Genomic DNA, 17,059 nt, shown 5'->3' on the forward strand with positions numbered 1-17,059 from the left:
GACAAGAATAGTAAGGTAAGTACTATATTTACTGTTGTAATAATCATAAGTGCATTATATTTTTAAAGTGGTATTGGTCACAGAATATCAGCCTTTTCACCTTCCCCATACTGACGGAGAATGGCAATACTCGGGGGTAGGCTGCAAAAGTTTTTTTGAGGTAATACCTCAAACTCCTTACTGAACACACTAACATTTGATCTGGATCATCAATTACAGAACGAAGCCTTCCAATCCAGAAGGACCCAAATCTAGGATCCGCTACTCCTGGATTTGGAGTCTTATTAATAAACTCAGGGAAGAAGCTGAGAATTACCTCCCCCCATCCCCTTGAATGGGCGATGTCATAGGAAAGGACACGAAGTTCGCTACTCTCTTGACCGAGGGCATGAGAAGTAGGAACACCGTCTTCAAAGTGAGGTGCCAATTTGTTGCCTGGCGTAATAGTTCATAGGGATTGATTGATTGATTTAAGGTTTTCAGGCATCCTGAGTTCATAGGGAGCACCCTTCAGTGACTGAAGGATGCAAACCATGTTCCATGGAGGGGGTCTAACTTCCGACTGTATTCCTACCCTCACTTTCTGTTCTTACCTCAATATGAGGATTCAAATCTACTATAAGGTGATTCCTACTAAGCAAACAACCAAATAATGTAATATTCCACTTCCAAGGTGTTATTACAAGAGTAACACCTCAATTAAGCAATACCAAACCAACTAATCAAGCAAACAGTGTAAACAAAATGACCATTTCACCTAACCTAACCAATAGAGCATTTTATGGATTTTCAGAATGTTTTATAGAATAGAATAGATTAAAATAATGTCAAGAAGTATGTTTTATCTATCCTCCTTTGGTAGGAATCACCTCATACCCCCAAAAAAGGGTAGGAATCACACTATAGTACAATCCTGGTGGTAGGAATCACACTATAGTAGCACCGAAATATCGACTCCTTTCAGTTTAAAGGCGAGGCTCAAGGCTGAGCAGTAGTATGTTATTATTATCATCATTATTACTAGCAAAGCTACAACCCTAGTTGGAAAAGCAGGATGCTTTAAGCCCAAGGGCTCCAACAGGGAAAATAGCACCATGAGGAAAGGAAATAAGGAAATAAATAAACTATATGAAAAGTAATTACCTATTAAAATAAAGTATTTTAAGAAGAATAAAAACATTAAAATGTTATTTTGATAATAAAATAAATTTTTGAATATACTTACCCGGTGATTATAATAGCTGCAACTCTGTTGCTCGACAGAAAACTCTAAGGTAAAATTCGCCAGCGATCGCTACACAGGTTGCGGGTGTGCCCAACAGCGCCATCTGTCATCCAGATACCCAGTACTCAATGTAGACAAAGAACTCAATTTTCTCCTCGTTCCACTGCGTCTCTATTGGGGAGGAAGGGAGGGTCCTTTAATTTATAATCACCGGGTAAGTATATTCAAAAATTTATTTTATTATCAAAATAACATTTTTCAATATTTAACTTAGCCGGTGATTATAATAGCTGATTCACACCCAGGGGGGTGGGTAGAGACCAGCAAAATATGTTTACATTATTATGAGCTAAGAATTTTTATTTCATTTTAGAATTTATCAATATAACAAAAAAAAAATAAATAGGTACCTGGTAAGGAAGTCGACTTGAACAATTACTCTGCCTTTTTAAGTACGTCTTCCTTACGGAGCCTCGCGATCCTCTTAGGATGCTGATCGACCCCTAGGATCTGAAGTATCAAGGGTTGCAACCCATAAAACAGGACCTCATCAAAACCCCTAATCTAGGCGCTTCTCAAGAAATGACTTTGACCACCCGCCAAATCAACCAGGATGCGAAAGGCTTCTTAGCCTTCCGGACAACCCAAAAACAACAATAAAAACATTTCAAGAGAAAGATTAAAAAGGTTATGGAATTAGGGAATTGTAGTGGTTGAGCCCTCACCCACTACTGCACTCGCTGCTACGAATGGTCCCAGAGTGTAGCAGTCCTCGTAAAGAGACTGGACATCCTTAAGATAAAAAGACGCGAACACTGACTTGCTTCTCCAATAGGTTGCGTCCATTATACTTCGCAGAGATCTATTTTGTTTAAAGGCCACGGAAGTTGCGACAGCTCTAACTTCGTGTGTCCTTACCTTCAGCAAAGCTTGGTCTTCCTCACTCAGATGGGAATGAGCTTCTCGTATTAACAGTCTGATAAAATAGGATAAAGCATTCTTTGACATAGGCAAAGATGGTTTCTTAACTGAACACCATAAAGCTTCAGACAGGCCTCGTAAAGGTTTAGTTCGTTTTAAATAGAACTTAAGAGCTCTCACAGGGCATAAGACTCTTTCTAGTTCATTTCCAACCATATTCGATAAGCTTGGAATATCGAACGATTTCGGCCAAGGTCGAGAAGGCAGCTCGTTTTTGGCTAGAAAACCAAGTTGTAGAGAACATGTAGCCGTTTCAGATGAAAATCCGATGTTCTTGCTGAAGGCATGAATCTCACTGACTCTTTTAGCTGTGGCTAAGCATACCAGGAAAAGAGTCTTTAAGGTGAGATCTTTTAGGGAGGCTGATTGTAGCGGCTCGAACCTGTCTGACATGAGGAATCTTAGTACCACGTCTAAATTCCAACCAGGTGTAACCAAACGACGCTCCTTCGTGGTCTCAAAAGACTTAAGGAGGTCCTGTAGATCTTTATTGTTGGAAAGATCTAAGCCTCTGTGACGGAAGACTGATGCCAACATGCTTCTGTAACCCTTGATAGTGGGAGCTGAAAGAGATCGTTCTTTCCTCAGGTATAAAAGGAAGTCAGCTATTTGAGTTACAGAGGTACTGGTCGAGGATACAGATACTGACTTGCACCAGTTTCGGAAGACTTCCCACTTCGATTGGTAGACTCTAAGGGTGGATGTTCTCCTTGCTCTAGCAATCGCTCTGGCTGCCTCCTTCGAAAAGCCTCTAGCTCTCGAGAGTCTTTCGATAGTCTGAAGGCAGTCAGACGAAGAGCGTTGAGGCCTTGGTGTACCTTCTTTACGTGTGGCTGACGTAGAAGGTCCACCCTTAGAGGAAGAGTTCTGGGAACGTCTACTAGCCATCGAAGTACCTCGGTGAACCATTCTCTCGCGGGCCAGAGGGGAGCAACTAGCGTCAACCTTGTCCCTTCGTGAGAGGCGAACTTCTGCAGTACCTTGTTGACAATCTTGAACGGAGGGAATGCATATAGGTCTAGATGTGACCAATCTAGGAGAAAGGCATCTATATGAACTGCTGCTGGGTCCGGGATTGGTGAGCAATATATTGGGAGCCTCTTGGTCATCGAGGTTGCGAAGAGATCTATGGTTGGCTAGCCCCAGGTGGCCCAAAGTCTCTTGCATACATCCTTGTGGAGGGTCCATTCTGTTGGAATGATTTGTCCCTTCCGACTGAGACAATCTGCCATGACATTCAAGTTGCCTTGGATGAACCTCGTTACTAGCGAAATGTTTAGACCTTTTGACCAGGTGAGGAGGTCCCTTGCGATCTCGTACAACGTCAGTGAGTGGGTCCCTCCTTGCTTGGAGATGTACGCCAAAGCCGTGGTGTTGTCCGAGTTCACCTCCACCACTTTGCCTTGAAGGAGAGACTTGAAGCTTTTCAAGGCCAGATGTACTGCCAGTAGCTCCTTGCAGTTGATATGCATTGTCCTTTGACTCGAGTTCCATATTCCCGAACATTCCCGACCGTCTAATGTCGCGCCCCAGCCTACGTCCGATGCGTCCGAGAAGAGAACGTGGTTGGGAGTCTGAACAGCCAGGGGCAGACCCTCTCTGAGGCTGATACTGTCCTTCCACCATGTCAGGCAAGACTTCATCTTCTCGGAAATGGGGATCAAGACCGCTTCTAGCGTCTTGTCCTTTTTCCAGTGAAATGCTAGGTGATATTGAAGAGGACGGAGGTGTAGTCTTCCTAATGACACGAACTGTTCCAGGGATGATAGCGTCCCTATCAGACTCATCCACTTCCTGACTGAACATCGTTCCTTCTTCAGCATGTTCTGGATGCATAACTGGGCTTGGCTTGTTCTGGGGGCCGACGGAAAAGCCCGAAAAGCTAGACTGTGAATTTCCATCCCTAAATATACAATAGTTTGGGATGGGACCACTTGTGACTTTTCCATATTGACAAGGAGACCCAATTCCTTGGTCAGATCTAGAGTCCACTTTAGATCCTTCAGACAGCGACGACTGGAAGAAGCTCTGAGAAGCCAGTCGTCCAAATAGAGGGAGGCTCGGATGTCCGCTAAATGAAGGAATTTGGCTACATTCCTCATCAGCCTCGTAAACACAAGAGGAGCTGTGCTTAGGCCAAAGCACAGGGCTTGAAACTGGTAGACAACCTTTTCGAAAACGAATCTCAGAAAAGGTTGGGAGTCCGGGTGGATGGGGACGTGGAAGTAGGCGTCCCTTAGGTCTAACGAGACCATCCAGTCTTCCCTTCTGACCGCTGCTAGAACCGACTTTGTGGTCTCCATTGAGAACGTCTGCTTTGTGACAAAGACATTCAGCGCACTGACGTCTAGCACCGGCCTCCACCCTCCTGTCTTCTTTGACACCAAGAAGAGACGGTTGTAGAATCCCGGGGTTTGATGGTCCAGGACTTTGACTACCGCTCCCTTCTCTAGTAAGAGAGACACTTCCTGTTTCAATGCTCGTCTCTTGTCTTCCTCTCTGTACCTGGGAGAGAGATCGATGGGAGACGTTGCTAGAGGGGGTTTTCGTACAAACGGGATCTTGTACCCCTCTCTGAGCAACTTCACAGATTGTGCATCTGCGCCTCTCTTTTCCCAGGTCTGCCAGAAGTTCTTGAGTCTGGCTCCCACTGCTGTCTGAAGAAGCTGGCAGTCAGACTCTGCCCTTAAAGGACTTGGTTCCTTTCTTCTTTCCACGTCTCCCTTCGGCAAGAGCACCTCCTCTGCTGGAGGCTCTGCCACGAAAGGGCGGAATAAAACGGGACGCTGGAGTGTCCATCCTTGGTCTAGCTGACAAGGTAGGCAAAGGGGTGGCTTTGCGAGCAGAGGACGCAACAAGATCGTGAGTATCCTTCTGTATCAAAGAAGCGGCAATCTCCTTAATCAGGTCCTCTGGAAAAAGGCACTTGGAAAGAGGAGCAAACAGAAGTTCGGATCTCTGGCATGGTGTTACTCCAGCTGAAAGGAATGAGCATAGGTTCTCACGCTTCTTAAGGACTCCGGACACAAAAGAAGCACCAAGCTCATTAGACCCATCACGTACGGCCTTGTCCATGCAGGACATGATGAGCAAGGAAGTCTCCTTCTCTGTCGGAGAGATCTTTCTGCTTAGAGCTCCTAGACACCAGTCTAAAAAGTTAAAAACCTCAAAGGCTCTAAATATACCTTTCAAAAGGTGGTCCAGGTCCGAAGATGACCAACATATCTTTGAGCGTCTCATGGCTAGGCGGCGGGGAGAGTCTACAAGACTTGAGAAGTCGCCCTGGGCAGAGGCAGGAACTCCCAAGCCGAGAACTTCTCCCGTGGCATACCAGACGCTCGATCTAGAAGAGAGTCTAGCAGGGGGAAACATAAAGGCTGTCTTCCCTAAACTCTTTTTGAACTGCAGCCATTCTCCTATCACTCGTAAAGCTCTCTTGGACGAGCGTGCGAGGACGAGTCTAGTAAAGGCAGGAGTGGTTGACGGCATGCCTAACACAAACTCTGACGGAGGAGAGCGCGGAGCCACAGACACAAACTGGTCCGGAAACATCTCTTTGAACAGGGCCAAAACTTTCCTAAAGTCCAAAGAGGGTTGCGTAGACTTAGGCTCGTCCAGTTCTGAATGCGGTTCATCTACGTGTGCAGCACCATCATCATCAGAAAGTCCCTCATCCGAGTATTGAGGAGGAAGCGGCAACGTAGTGGGTAACGGCTGGTTAGCTGAGTCCAGTCGCACGGGTGCATGCGTGACTGAGCCGGACGCAACGTCATGGAACTGTTGCCCAGTCTGTGAGCTGGCAACAACCATAGCAGCGCGGGGACGCACAGCGTCTACTCCAGACTGTCTAGACTGATGTGGGTGAGCAGTGGCAACCACACTGGGTTGCGGAGGTTGACGCACCGCGTCAAAACAAAACAACTCTGACGGTTGTTGAACCTCACGAACGTCAACGGATACCTCCGTGCGTCGCTGAACGTCAACATGCGGCTGGCAGATCACACTGGAACGCATGGGTGGCGGAACTCTCTCAACTGGAGTGCGTGAGAAGGTTACCTCAGCGTCCCCAGGACGCACAACCGAGCGTGTGGGTGGTTGTAGGCAAGGAGCTGCACTAGCTGGTGCGGCAGCAACCTTCTCCGCACGAAAGTCCTGCATAAGCGACGTTAGTTGAGACTGCATGTCTTGCAGTAAAGACCACTTAGGGTCTACAGGAGCAGGTGCGGCGACAGACGGTGTAACTGTCTGAAGCGGTACCGCTTTGCCTCTCTTAGGAGGTGAGCAGTCATCGGATGACTGCAGCGAGTCCGAACTGACCCATTGGCTACAGCTGGGCCGTTGGACTTGCGCGGAAGGGACCGACTTGCGCTTTAACGGTCGTGAGACCTTGGTCCATGGTTTCTTGCGAGAAACACCTTCCGAAGACGAGGTATAAATGGGCTCTCTCGTCTTTGTTAGGCAGGGGCGATCTTGGTTAGATACGCCCGATACCACGGAGGGAACGTCTGTTCGCTGATTAAAGCCTCTCGAACCCATTTGGCGTACGACATTGCTTCTCCCCTGGACTTGGGAGCTTGCAAGAGGTCCCGGACTAGGAGGACGACAGGCACGAACAGACGAACCCTCAAGCGCAACACTATCCACAACACTATCACTCACTTTAACACTTCCCACTGCACTTTTACACTTCAGCTCCTTCAAATCTGCCATGAGCTGATTACGGTCACTAGCCAGGGACTCAACTCTCTCACCCAGAGCTTGGATGGCACGCATCATATCAGCCATCGAAGGTTCCTGAGTGCCAGAAGGGGGATTAGGAGCAACCACTACAGGGGAAGGAATAGGTTGTGGGGCATGAGGAGAGGAAATGTCAATAGAACGAGAGGAACTTCTCCTAACTCTATATCTCTCTAGCCTACGTGTATACTTTTGGAATTCGATAAAATCGAATTCCGAAAGCCCAACGCACTCCTCACATCGATCTTCCAATTGACAGGTTTTATCCCGACAATTGGAACAAACAGTGTGAGGGTCGATAGAGGCCTTCGGAAGACGCCTTGAACAGTCCCTAGCATTGCACTTCCTAAATTTTGGGACTTGTGAAGGGTCAGCCATTTTGAATTGGTCAAAGGGGAATTCAAAAACTATCAAAAAGTCATCAACAAAGAATCCGTAATCAAAAAGAGTTCAAGGAATTGCGAAGAGAAAGCCTGCACAGCGAAAGCTCAAAACTAGTTGTGAAAACAAATCCAGTTTAGCAACAGCGAATAAGCACGTCTTGTCGGTAGCACGACAGAGAGAAAATTGAGTTCTTTGTTTACATTGAGTACTGGGTATCTGGACGACAGATGGCGCTGCTGGGCACACCCGCAACCTGTGTAGCGATCGCTGGCGAATTTTACCTTAGAGTTTTCTGTCGAGCAACAGAGTTGCAGCTATTATAATCACCGGCTAAGTTAAATATTGAAAAACAGATCTTTCACATAGAAACTATAAAAAGAGACTTATGTCTTCCTGTTCAACATAAAAACATTTGCTGCAAGTTTGAACTTTTGAAGTTCTACCGATTCAATTATCCGATTAGGAAGATCACTCCACAACTTGGTCATAGCTGGAATAAAACTTCTAGACTACTGTGTAGTACTGAGCCTTTTGCCTAGTATTATGAACAGAGTGGTACTGTCTGGGAAGATCTGAATGTAAAGGATGGTTAGGATTATAAAAAATCTTATGCAACATGCATAACTGATTGCCAAAACCGAGAGGAGATTTCCTCTCGAAGGTAAACAAGGAACTCCGCTATTGTTGGGATAGTGGTATCGAGGGAAGAGATACCCTTCAACGACACCAACCACAAGAGACAGTCCACTTGGACTGGTAGACAGAAGCTGAAGACCTTCACAGGTATCCAGACACCCTCTTTGCAACCTGTTACGAAAATCCTCCCTGAGTGAGGAGGTGCTGGATAGTCTTAAGGCGGGAAGTCGTAGCAAAGCTACAGCTTTGTGGAGGATGTTCGCATGTGGCTGTTTGAGTAGATTGTGTAGTGAAAACATTATGGGCCAGGCAAGACCTCTCGCCCAAGAACACCTAACCTAAACTTTCCAACCTAACTTAACCTACAAGCCATGTCCTTACCTAATGGGGAGCAAATGATATGTGCGACCCCTTTTAGACTGCTGTATTCTTAGCGATAATGTTAAAAACAAGGAAGTTATGAGGCATGGCCGTCATCAAACATACATCCCCACTGATGGTTGTGTTGGTTGCAGGTAAATTGTCCGTGCCCTGCTCTTGGCTGTTGACCACGGCCTTAACTGCGTGCGCAACAAGGTCGGGGTCAACCTAAATTGATCTCTTCGAGCATTTGATGCGTATTTCCTCCAGACTCCTGACGCATCTTTCAAACGTGATTTTAGTACAGGCTCTGTCACTGCTGCAAACTGGAGAGCCCAATACTCTTTCCTGTTGGCGTCTTGAAATCCTCTTGTGACGGATTAGTCTCCTGACAGATCGCACTACAGTATCTGTCTCCTCTTCTTGGGTAGAATGTAGAGGTGGTGCGACTTTAAGTCCCATTGGATTCCTAGCCATTGGAACTGTTGAGCTGGAGAGGGACGAGACTTCTTGCGATTGATCTTGAAGCCCAGGTGTTCCAGGAACTGGATCACCTTGTTGGCTGCTTGCAGACAAGTAGTCTTGGATGCTGCCCATACCAACAAATTGTCTAGATATGCTACCACTTGAACTCCTTCGGAGAGTAGCTGCTGGACGATTGTTTCTGCTAGCTTGGTGAATATCCTTGGGGCTGTGTTCAGTCCAAAGGGCATTGCTCTGAAGACAAACTTCTTCTGTAGTTTGAATCCTAGGTAGGAGGAGAAAAGGCGACTCACTGGAAGATGCCAGTAAGCATCTTCTAGGTCTATTGAGACCGTGTACGCCCCTTCTGGCAGAGGGGTCCTTATGTGTTGCAAAGTAAGCATCCAGAACTTATTGTTCTCGATGAACTTGTTGAGAGGAGACAAGTCTAGAATGACTCTGAGTTTGTCCGAGTCTTTCTTGGGAACACAAATCAGCTTTCCCTGGAACTTGATGGGCTTCGCTTTTCTTATTACCTTCTTGTTCAAGAGTTCTGAGGTATATTCTTCCAACAAGGGGGTGGAATGTTGGAAGAATTCTGGAAAACGGGGTGGAGTACTGCTCCATTTCCACCCGAGTCCATTTGTGATTAGGCTGTGGGCCCAGGGATTGAAGGTCCAGCGATCCCGAAAGTGATGCAGTCTGCCCCCTACCTGGAACCCCTCATTGCTTGGGGGGTCCTGCGGATTTGTTTCCTCGACCACGTCCTCCTTGGCCACGAGAGAAGTTACTTCCAGGAAAACTTCTCTTAGGACCTTTTCCTTTCTGACTGGGGCGAAAGGAAGTCGACTGCCTCTCAAAGTTAGGGTTCAAAACTGGCGACTGTGCTACCAGTTGTTGAGGGACCATCTGGAAGGTGGTCTGAGGCATCGTGGTCATGGTCACGGCAGGGAGTTGTGCAGGTCTATGTGGTCTCCTTGTCTTTTTATTCTTAGGCTGGGGACCTCCGTCTGAGGAAGATTTCCTCTTCGAGTTCATGCCCCACTTTTGGAAGAGGTTCCTGTTCTCTGGCTATGATCTCTTGGACCAGTTCCTGTGGGAAAAGGTCTTTACTCCAGATGCTCGAGGTAATCAGCTTCCTTGATTCGTGTCTTATGGTCGCTGAGGCCAAAACAAACTCTCTGCAGGCTCTCCTCATTCTGAGGAAAGCATATAAGTCTTTCACAAGGGTACCCATGAGAGACTTACCCAGGAAGATGAACATTTCTGTGGCATTATGTTGACCTGCACTCATTTCCAGACAGTTCTGATGAGAAAGGGAAGCCGCAAGTCTCTCTTTCGACTCCTGTTCCTTCCTCAGAAGATGGTCTGGCAACTTTGGAAGGTTGCAATCCTCTAGGGTTGGGCAGGGATTGCCCTCGTCGACTGCCTTAACGGCAAAGTCTAGTGCTTTCTCCAAAAAGGGGAAAGAGATGGAGGAAGGGGCAAGAAAGGTGGGATGTTTCTTGCTCAGTGCTGAGACTTTGGAGTTGGTGTACCCGGCTCCTTTGAAGGCTTTCAGGAGGATGGCTTGCGCTTTGTCATGTTAAAAAACAGTGACCTCTTTGGGTACCGTTTCCTCTCGGGCTGCATTTTCATCCCGCAGTCTCACGTAGCACTCTGGGTAGGCCGAAAAGTTAGGCCAGAACTCAAGGTCTTCAATCAGCCTGGCCCCCAACTTCTCAGAGACGAAGTTTCCCATTCATCATGGGCATATGCTCCGCATACCTCCAGGGATTAGTTTCGGAGCAGTGAGGGAGATCCGACACTCTAAGGGGCTTCTTAGCAGTGCCCTTGGTGGATCCAGGGCGGTCCACCCTCTCTTGCAACAGTATCTGCGATTCCCGCATCGTCCCTTGTTCCCTTTGGAACAATTCCATCATTCGTTGAATCGATGTTAGGATCTCTTCATTTTTGTTGACTTGTGCAACTGGTTGTGGAATTGGGGCCGAAGATGTTGGCGGCATAATTTAGTATGCCGTCATGGCAAACTGAGGGTCTTCTGTTGCCGTTGAAACGGATCCTTCTTCCTCCGCTTGTGGAGGTTCCACGTTTTCTTCAGGGCCTCCTTGCAGTAGGTCCCGTTCAGTGTCAGTGGACACTTCTGACATCCTCTCTTGGTGGATGTCCATGCCTTTCAGTGCCTTATCGATGTCCGAGTCGAGCCTCAGTTGTATGAAGGGGGGCCAGACCTGTTCCTGGGGGACCACCGCACTCGGCAGAGCCTCGGGGAACAATAGGCACCTTAGGGAGTCATTGGGTAAGTATGGTCCTGGAGAGTTCTTCTGGAACCCTCTTACCCATTTGCGAAGGGTCTCCCTCGCTGTATCCCTAGTCTCTATGGTGACTAGGGGGGCTTCTCAGAAGCCGTTGGCCAGCAGGGTTGAGCAAGTGGGGGAACCCTTCGGATCCCAATACCTCAAGACTCCCGACACAATGCAGCAGAGAGCATGAGTCCTGCACTTCGTGTGATCACAAAAGTCTTTACCTTTGTGGTTGCAGAACAACGCTGTGCACTTCTCCATCGGCTCCTCCTGTAAAGGAAAAAGGGCCAAATGAGTATTGATATTTTTTTATATCAGTGATATAAAAGCATACAATTTTTATTAACAATAATAATCACTATTGTCTATGGTAGCTTAGGATAGTAAGCTTGAAAGGAAGTAGAAAAAACACATATCTGTGTTTCTTCTCCGAGGCCATTGCTGAGACCTCCGTCAGTATTAATATTCAGTTGCCCTGATAGGGAGAATACAAGGTAGAAAAACTCTAGAAACTAGAGTTAGAGTTAGTAAATGTCTTATGCTAACATTATCCACCTGTATTATATATTAATACCGGTCGGGTATTTTATGTCCCTGATGATCGAGGAAAACCATCTGGGTGTTGAGGGAGTATTCAACCTCAGCATAATATCATGGTGCCAACAATTGTCTGAGATAGGAAACACAGAGTATGTTAGAAAACATGTGTACTACTGTATAGTTGTACACAGCAGTTTTGCTGGCGGCATTGCTGGTGTTAAGTTAGTACCTGGCGGTACTAACTGATAGAGAGAGAAAAAGCGTTAGGGAAGGAGAGTTTCCTATTATTATGAATAAACATAACAGTTAAAAGTGTAGGAGGACTATCAGACCGCCTACTGTCTCCTTGCCAGAATGAAAGTTCCCATGGAAGAGGAAAGAATCTATCAGATTCAGACTTCCACCCATCCACAAAAGGCCAGTCGCTGGCTATGACGTCAGCAGCAATGAATGTGGATGGTAGCTCAAGGGAAAGCTGAGGACTTCCCAAATTATGTTAGGTTTCCACCGGCAACTGTCAGGAGCCGTCTCAATCTTCCCCCCAATATTATCCACTTCCTGTGAAGGAAGGGAGTAAGGGGGAAGGTGGCAGAAATGGCTGAACAAACTGCTACCGGCAGGGTGCCAGCTGGTAACGCAGTCACCCTAGCAAGCCGGGATGACTGTCTGAATACCGGTGAAAGAAGTTTGTGACGGCTATGACGTCACTAAAGGACAGAAGGGGAAGGATAGAGAGTCTTATAGTGCAAGACAAGGGCACCCTGAGTTAGTCACTACGTAAATCAAAGCCGGAGGCTGAAAGAACTTTGTTCTACTCGACGGCGATGAAGAGAGACAGTGGTTGCCGCTTATAACAGCGGCGACACTCGGGGAGGGAGGAAGGGTTTAATATCGTAACTTATCTAGGCTATAGATTCTAGAGAATGTAAACTCTCTCGAGAAGGAACGATAGGGTGCAGGTAAACATGGGGAATTACTTTACTAACGTATATATGAGCAAGAGTAGCCTAGCTCTGGTAGGAGCCCCTGCCAAGGTAGTTGGTACCACCGGGCTTCCCGCCGCATACGATGAGTAAAGCCACATAATAGGAAGAGGAATAATACTCATGTATGCAAAATCAATACTTGTATAATTTGCCTAAATAGCTAACATGATTGCTAAATACCGGGAGATGTCGCCCTACTGACTAAAGAGAATGCAATTGTAACGAGCTACAGTCGTAAAATGGCTGCCTACGGTTCCCGGCAACACTCGCCCAAACACACTTGAATTATTGGAATTTAACTGTGAAAAGGGAGACTAAAATTATACACAGTAAAGAATTAATACTCAACTTTCCAGAAGATGAAGATGCTGGAGATTGCATGATAAAAATTCCAAAACTTGTAACAAAACACCGGATTAACAGGGAGCACAACACGCTTAGAGGACTACAAGAAAAGGAATGGCGTTGCAGTACTAGTAGGGAAGGAGGTCCACCGGGTACCTAGAACAGCACCCCCTTCTTTTGCCGCTCTTCCTCCTTACATCAAAGATTTAAAATCTATTCGGGGGCAAGATTGCTATGTGTCGTATCTAGAGTACGTACCCTGATATTATGTGATATCCTTTATTGGATACTCACGCCAAGAGTTAGAATCCTGGGGAACTTGGGTTTAATTCGCTGGGAGTATCACTGTAGCAAATCTCCCTTAGAAGGCTACCTATAGGAACCCTTCCATTAGGACGACATGGCCTGAGGGCCCCCCCCCAAAAAAAAAAATATACAAATATATATATATATATATATATAGTTTGTATGTGTTGGGTCCATTGTGTATTCTTACCTAACCTAACCTGGGTCTTAGGTCCTACCTAACCTAACTTTGGGTACCTATCCAACAGACATTGCAGTATCTATGATTTCGGGTATAAATAAAGAAATAAATAAATAATAAGTTTATATATGAAAATATAAACAAATCATTCATAGCAAATGTGAAATAAGGTACGCTATTATAATTGTCATGTCTTACTATGGCCATTTTCCAGCAACTACGATACGATCTATTGTATAAGATAGAACCAACGATCTATTATCACTATATTAGATCAAAAATATTTTATAGGTTTGGCATTTTAAAAATAATCATCGATATTGTAGTTACATTCCAAATAAATATTTATCCATAATTTACAAAACGAAGTAGATTTTATTTACGAGTGAACCTCAAATAAACGGGGGATTTATTGGAAATAAATTTATTCTATAGGCTTATAAACAATGTATTTATGATGGTTTTATTTCGAAAAAGATTCAAATGATATAAATTGCAATAAATTCCAAATTGTGGGAGGAGCTTTTTAGACTTCAGGGGGAAATGACACGTGAAATTCTATTTAAATTCTCTCTACAAACCATATTTCCTAACTAATTCTGGTTCTATGATATGGAATGATGACCCTGACTAGCATTTAGCATTCAACCCGTGACATTTCATACATGAAACGTCTCAGAAATATAAGTATACATAAATATTTCATGTCAGCACCGAGATGCGTCTGAAACGCTACCTGAGGAGGCGTCCGAAGTGGAAGTGATGCGCTTAAGCCCCGCCCCTTTCATGAAAAGATTTCATGTAATTTCACATAAAACGACGTGATTCGGTGCAAAATCCACTGAATTACATTGATATAATAAGCATCTTTAAAATACTCAAAAGAGAATTGCTAAGAACTAGACGGTAATTTAATACGAAGAGATTTGTTTTCAAATTTTGGGGGGGAATTATTTCGGAGGCGAAGTAGGTGAAATGGGCGAATTTTATTATTTCTAAACTTAGACATATTCGAACAAGCGTTCAGTTATTTCTTTGAGTGATGGCTTTTCTTTGAGCTCGTCTCTCAAAGCAATGTGTTCAAAGCAAGAGTTCACCTTTGAAGGCGGCTTCTCTATTTTACTTACCGGATTAATCAGGTCGATACAAAGTCATACGGGATAGCCAGGATAAAATGGCGACTGTAAACAAAGGGGGTTTCTAAGGATAATATCTAAGATTAAGTTGTTCAAGATTGTATAAATTTGTTTTAAAAAATACATTGAAATTATATTGAATTATTTTAATTCGTAATTGCTCATATGATCCAAAACCGACATATGACACTAACGTAAATGACAGGTGATGTGCGGCCAAACAAACACACTAAAGGCCTAAATGTTTATCAACAACATTATCATGGATGGAGAATAATAGGTATATGTGAAACTCAATTACTTTTTGAAAATTTATTTGACATTGTCTGATATTATGTTCAAAGTTTTCGCTTTCTAATTACAAAAAAAAAAAAAAAAACTTTATAAACAAGAAGCGTCGTAGGATGTGGCGAAACATTCAAAAATCCCTGATTTGAAGTAGTCTTCATTCCATAGATTTTATGAATGTTCGGCTCCTATTTAACTTAATTTACTTTACCTTACTTTAAGGTATCTAGAGCTTCATGCGCCGTATTTTGTATTCATAGTTAAATCCACGTTATCGAAGCACTAAAACAACAGGAAACTCGTCCATTTCTTCTTGAAAGCTTTAATACTCAGAAACTCTTTTAATATTTTCGGTGATCAATATATTCTGAAGAAGTGCTTTAAATTCTTTCATTTTACCTAGCTTCGAGTAGTGTTCTTCTGATCTAAATTATTAATCTCTGGCACCGTCGTTCAATTAGTTGGTTATGCATGTTGCATAAGATTTTTCTTAATTCTGATCATCCTTTACATTCAAATCTTCTTGGAGAGTACCCTCCTGTTCGTATTACTAGGCATGCAGTTAATTCTACTTGCCAGGCCTTCTCTATCATGAGGCTCAATACTACACAGCACTCTAGAAGTTTTATTCCAGCTGTGACCTGGTTGGGGAATGATCTTGCTAATTGGATAGTTGAATCAGTAGAAGTTCAAAAGTTCAAACTTCCAGCATTTTTTTTATGTTGAACATCCTGACATAAGTCTCTCTTTATAGTGTATAAATGAAATATCTATTTCAACATTGTTACCGACCTTAAGATATTTTGTATCAATTATTCATTGCCTCCCATGCAGTTTATATATTTATCTATTTTCCTCATTGGGCTATTTTTCCACGTTGGGGCCCTTGGGCCTATATAGCATCCTGCTTTTCCAACTAGGGTTGTAGCCTAATAATAATAATAATAATAATAATAATAATAATAATACTTGATTCATTATCTCCTACTTCATGCTTCATAGTCCTCAGCCGTGTAGGTCTGGGCCTTCCAACTCTTCTAGGGCCTTATGGAGCCTAGTTAAAAGTTTGGTGAACTAATCTCTCTTGGGGAGTGCGAAAAGCATACCCAAACCATCTCCATCTACCCCTCACCATGATCTCATCCAGATATAACACTCGAGTAATCTCTCTTATAGTTTCATTTCTAATTATGTCCTGCCATTAAACTCCCAATATTCTTCAGAGAGCTTTGTTCTCAAATCCCCTCTATCTATTGGAGATTGTTTCATTACCATACCACAACTCATGTCCATACAGTAACACCGATCTCACTAAACTGTTATAAAGCCCTATTTCTATATGTAATTTCAGAAAATGTGATTTTACTTAACTTAGTCATTGTCTGAGTTGCTTTTATCAATCTTTCATTAAATTTCAATTCTAAAGATCCTGTGTTAGAAATCATAGTTCCTGAATAACTAAATGATTCCACCTCATTAATCCTTTCTCCTTTCAATGTTATTTCATCTTCCATTGCATATTCCGTTCTCATCATCTCTGTTTTTCATCTCTCAGTTTTTCATCAACCTTTCTCTCCAGTCTTTAGAATAAGCATACTATATATTTTCATGACAACTGACATAAGGGTTATGCCTCTGTAATTATTGCAATCAGTCGGGTCTTATTATTTGCTGTTCTCACCAACACTCTTAACACCCATTCATCAGGTTTTGCCTCTTCATGCCACAAAATAATCTTGTAAGTATTCTGGGAGTCAATTCATTTTCTGCCAAAATCATCTCGGCAGTTTTTCCATCATATCCCGGGGCTTTCCATCTCTTGGGGGTTTTTAGGATAGCTACGAATTCAAACACTGAATTCATTCATGGGCACATCAAGGTCTTCATCAGCTTCAGGTATATCAATCAAATTATTCCCTCTATATCTCCTATTCATTATCTCACTAAAGTGTTCCATCCAACGTTGCCTTTCTTCCTCTTTTGTTGTTACAACTGACCTATCTCTCTCTCTCTCTCTCTCTCTCTCTCTCTCTCTCTCTCTCTCTCTCTCTCTCTCTCTCTCTCTCTCTCTCTCTCTCTCTCTCTCTCTCTCTCTTTGGATTTATATGCTTCTTTTTCTTTGCCCCAGGAGAGATTCCATTACTATTTCTATGAGCAATTCTTACACCATAACTTTATCAGCTTCGTCT

General features: G+C 44.0%; 1 protein-coding gene across 5 annotated transcripts in view; it reads right to left on the reverse strand.

Annotated features, from left to right (window-relative positions):
- The window catches only part of LOC137631814 (uncharacterized), a 167,287-nt gene extending 152,549 nt beyond the window's left edge, over positions 1-14,738 (reverse strand). For 2 of the 5 annotated variants that reach the window (XM_068363806.1, XM_068363811.1), the window contains exon 1: positions 13,645-13,668. In XM_068363806.1, the coding sequence (XP_068219907.1) occupies positions 13,645-13,653 (9 nt within the window). In that variant the 5' untranslated portion in view covers positions 13,654-13,668. Of the gene's footprint in view, positions 1-13,644; positions 13,669-14,040; positions 14,163-14,573 lie in introns of those variants that run through there. The other 3 variants (XM_068363807.1, XM_068363810.1, XM_068363809.1) reach the window with 3 other exon arrangements.
- Between the last annotated feature and the right edge of the window lie 2,321 nt (positions 14,739-17,059).

Source organism: Palaemon carinicauda, chromosome 40 (assembly GCF_036898095.1).
Source record: "Palaemon carinicauda isolate YSFRI2023 chromosome 40, ASM3689809v2, whole genome shotgun sequence".
Taxonomy (NCBI): Eukaryota; Metazoa; Arthropoda; class Malacostraca; order Decapoda; family Palaemonidae; genus Palaemon; species Palaemon carinicauda.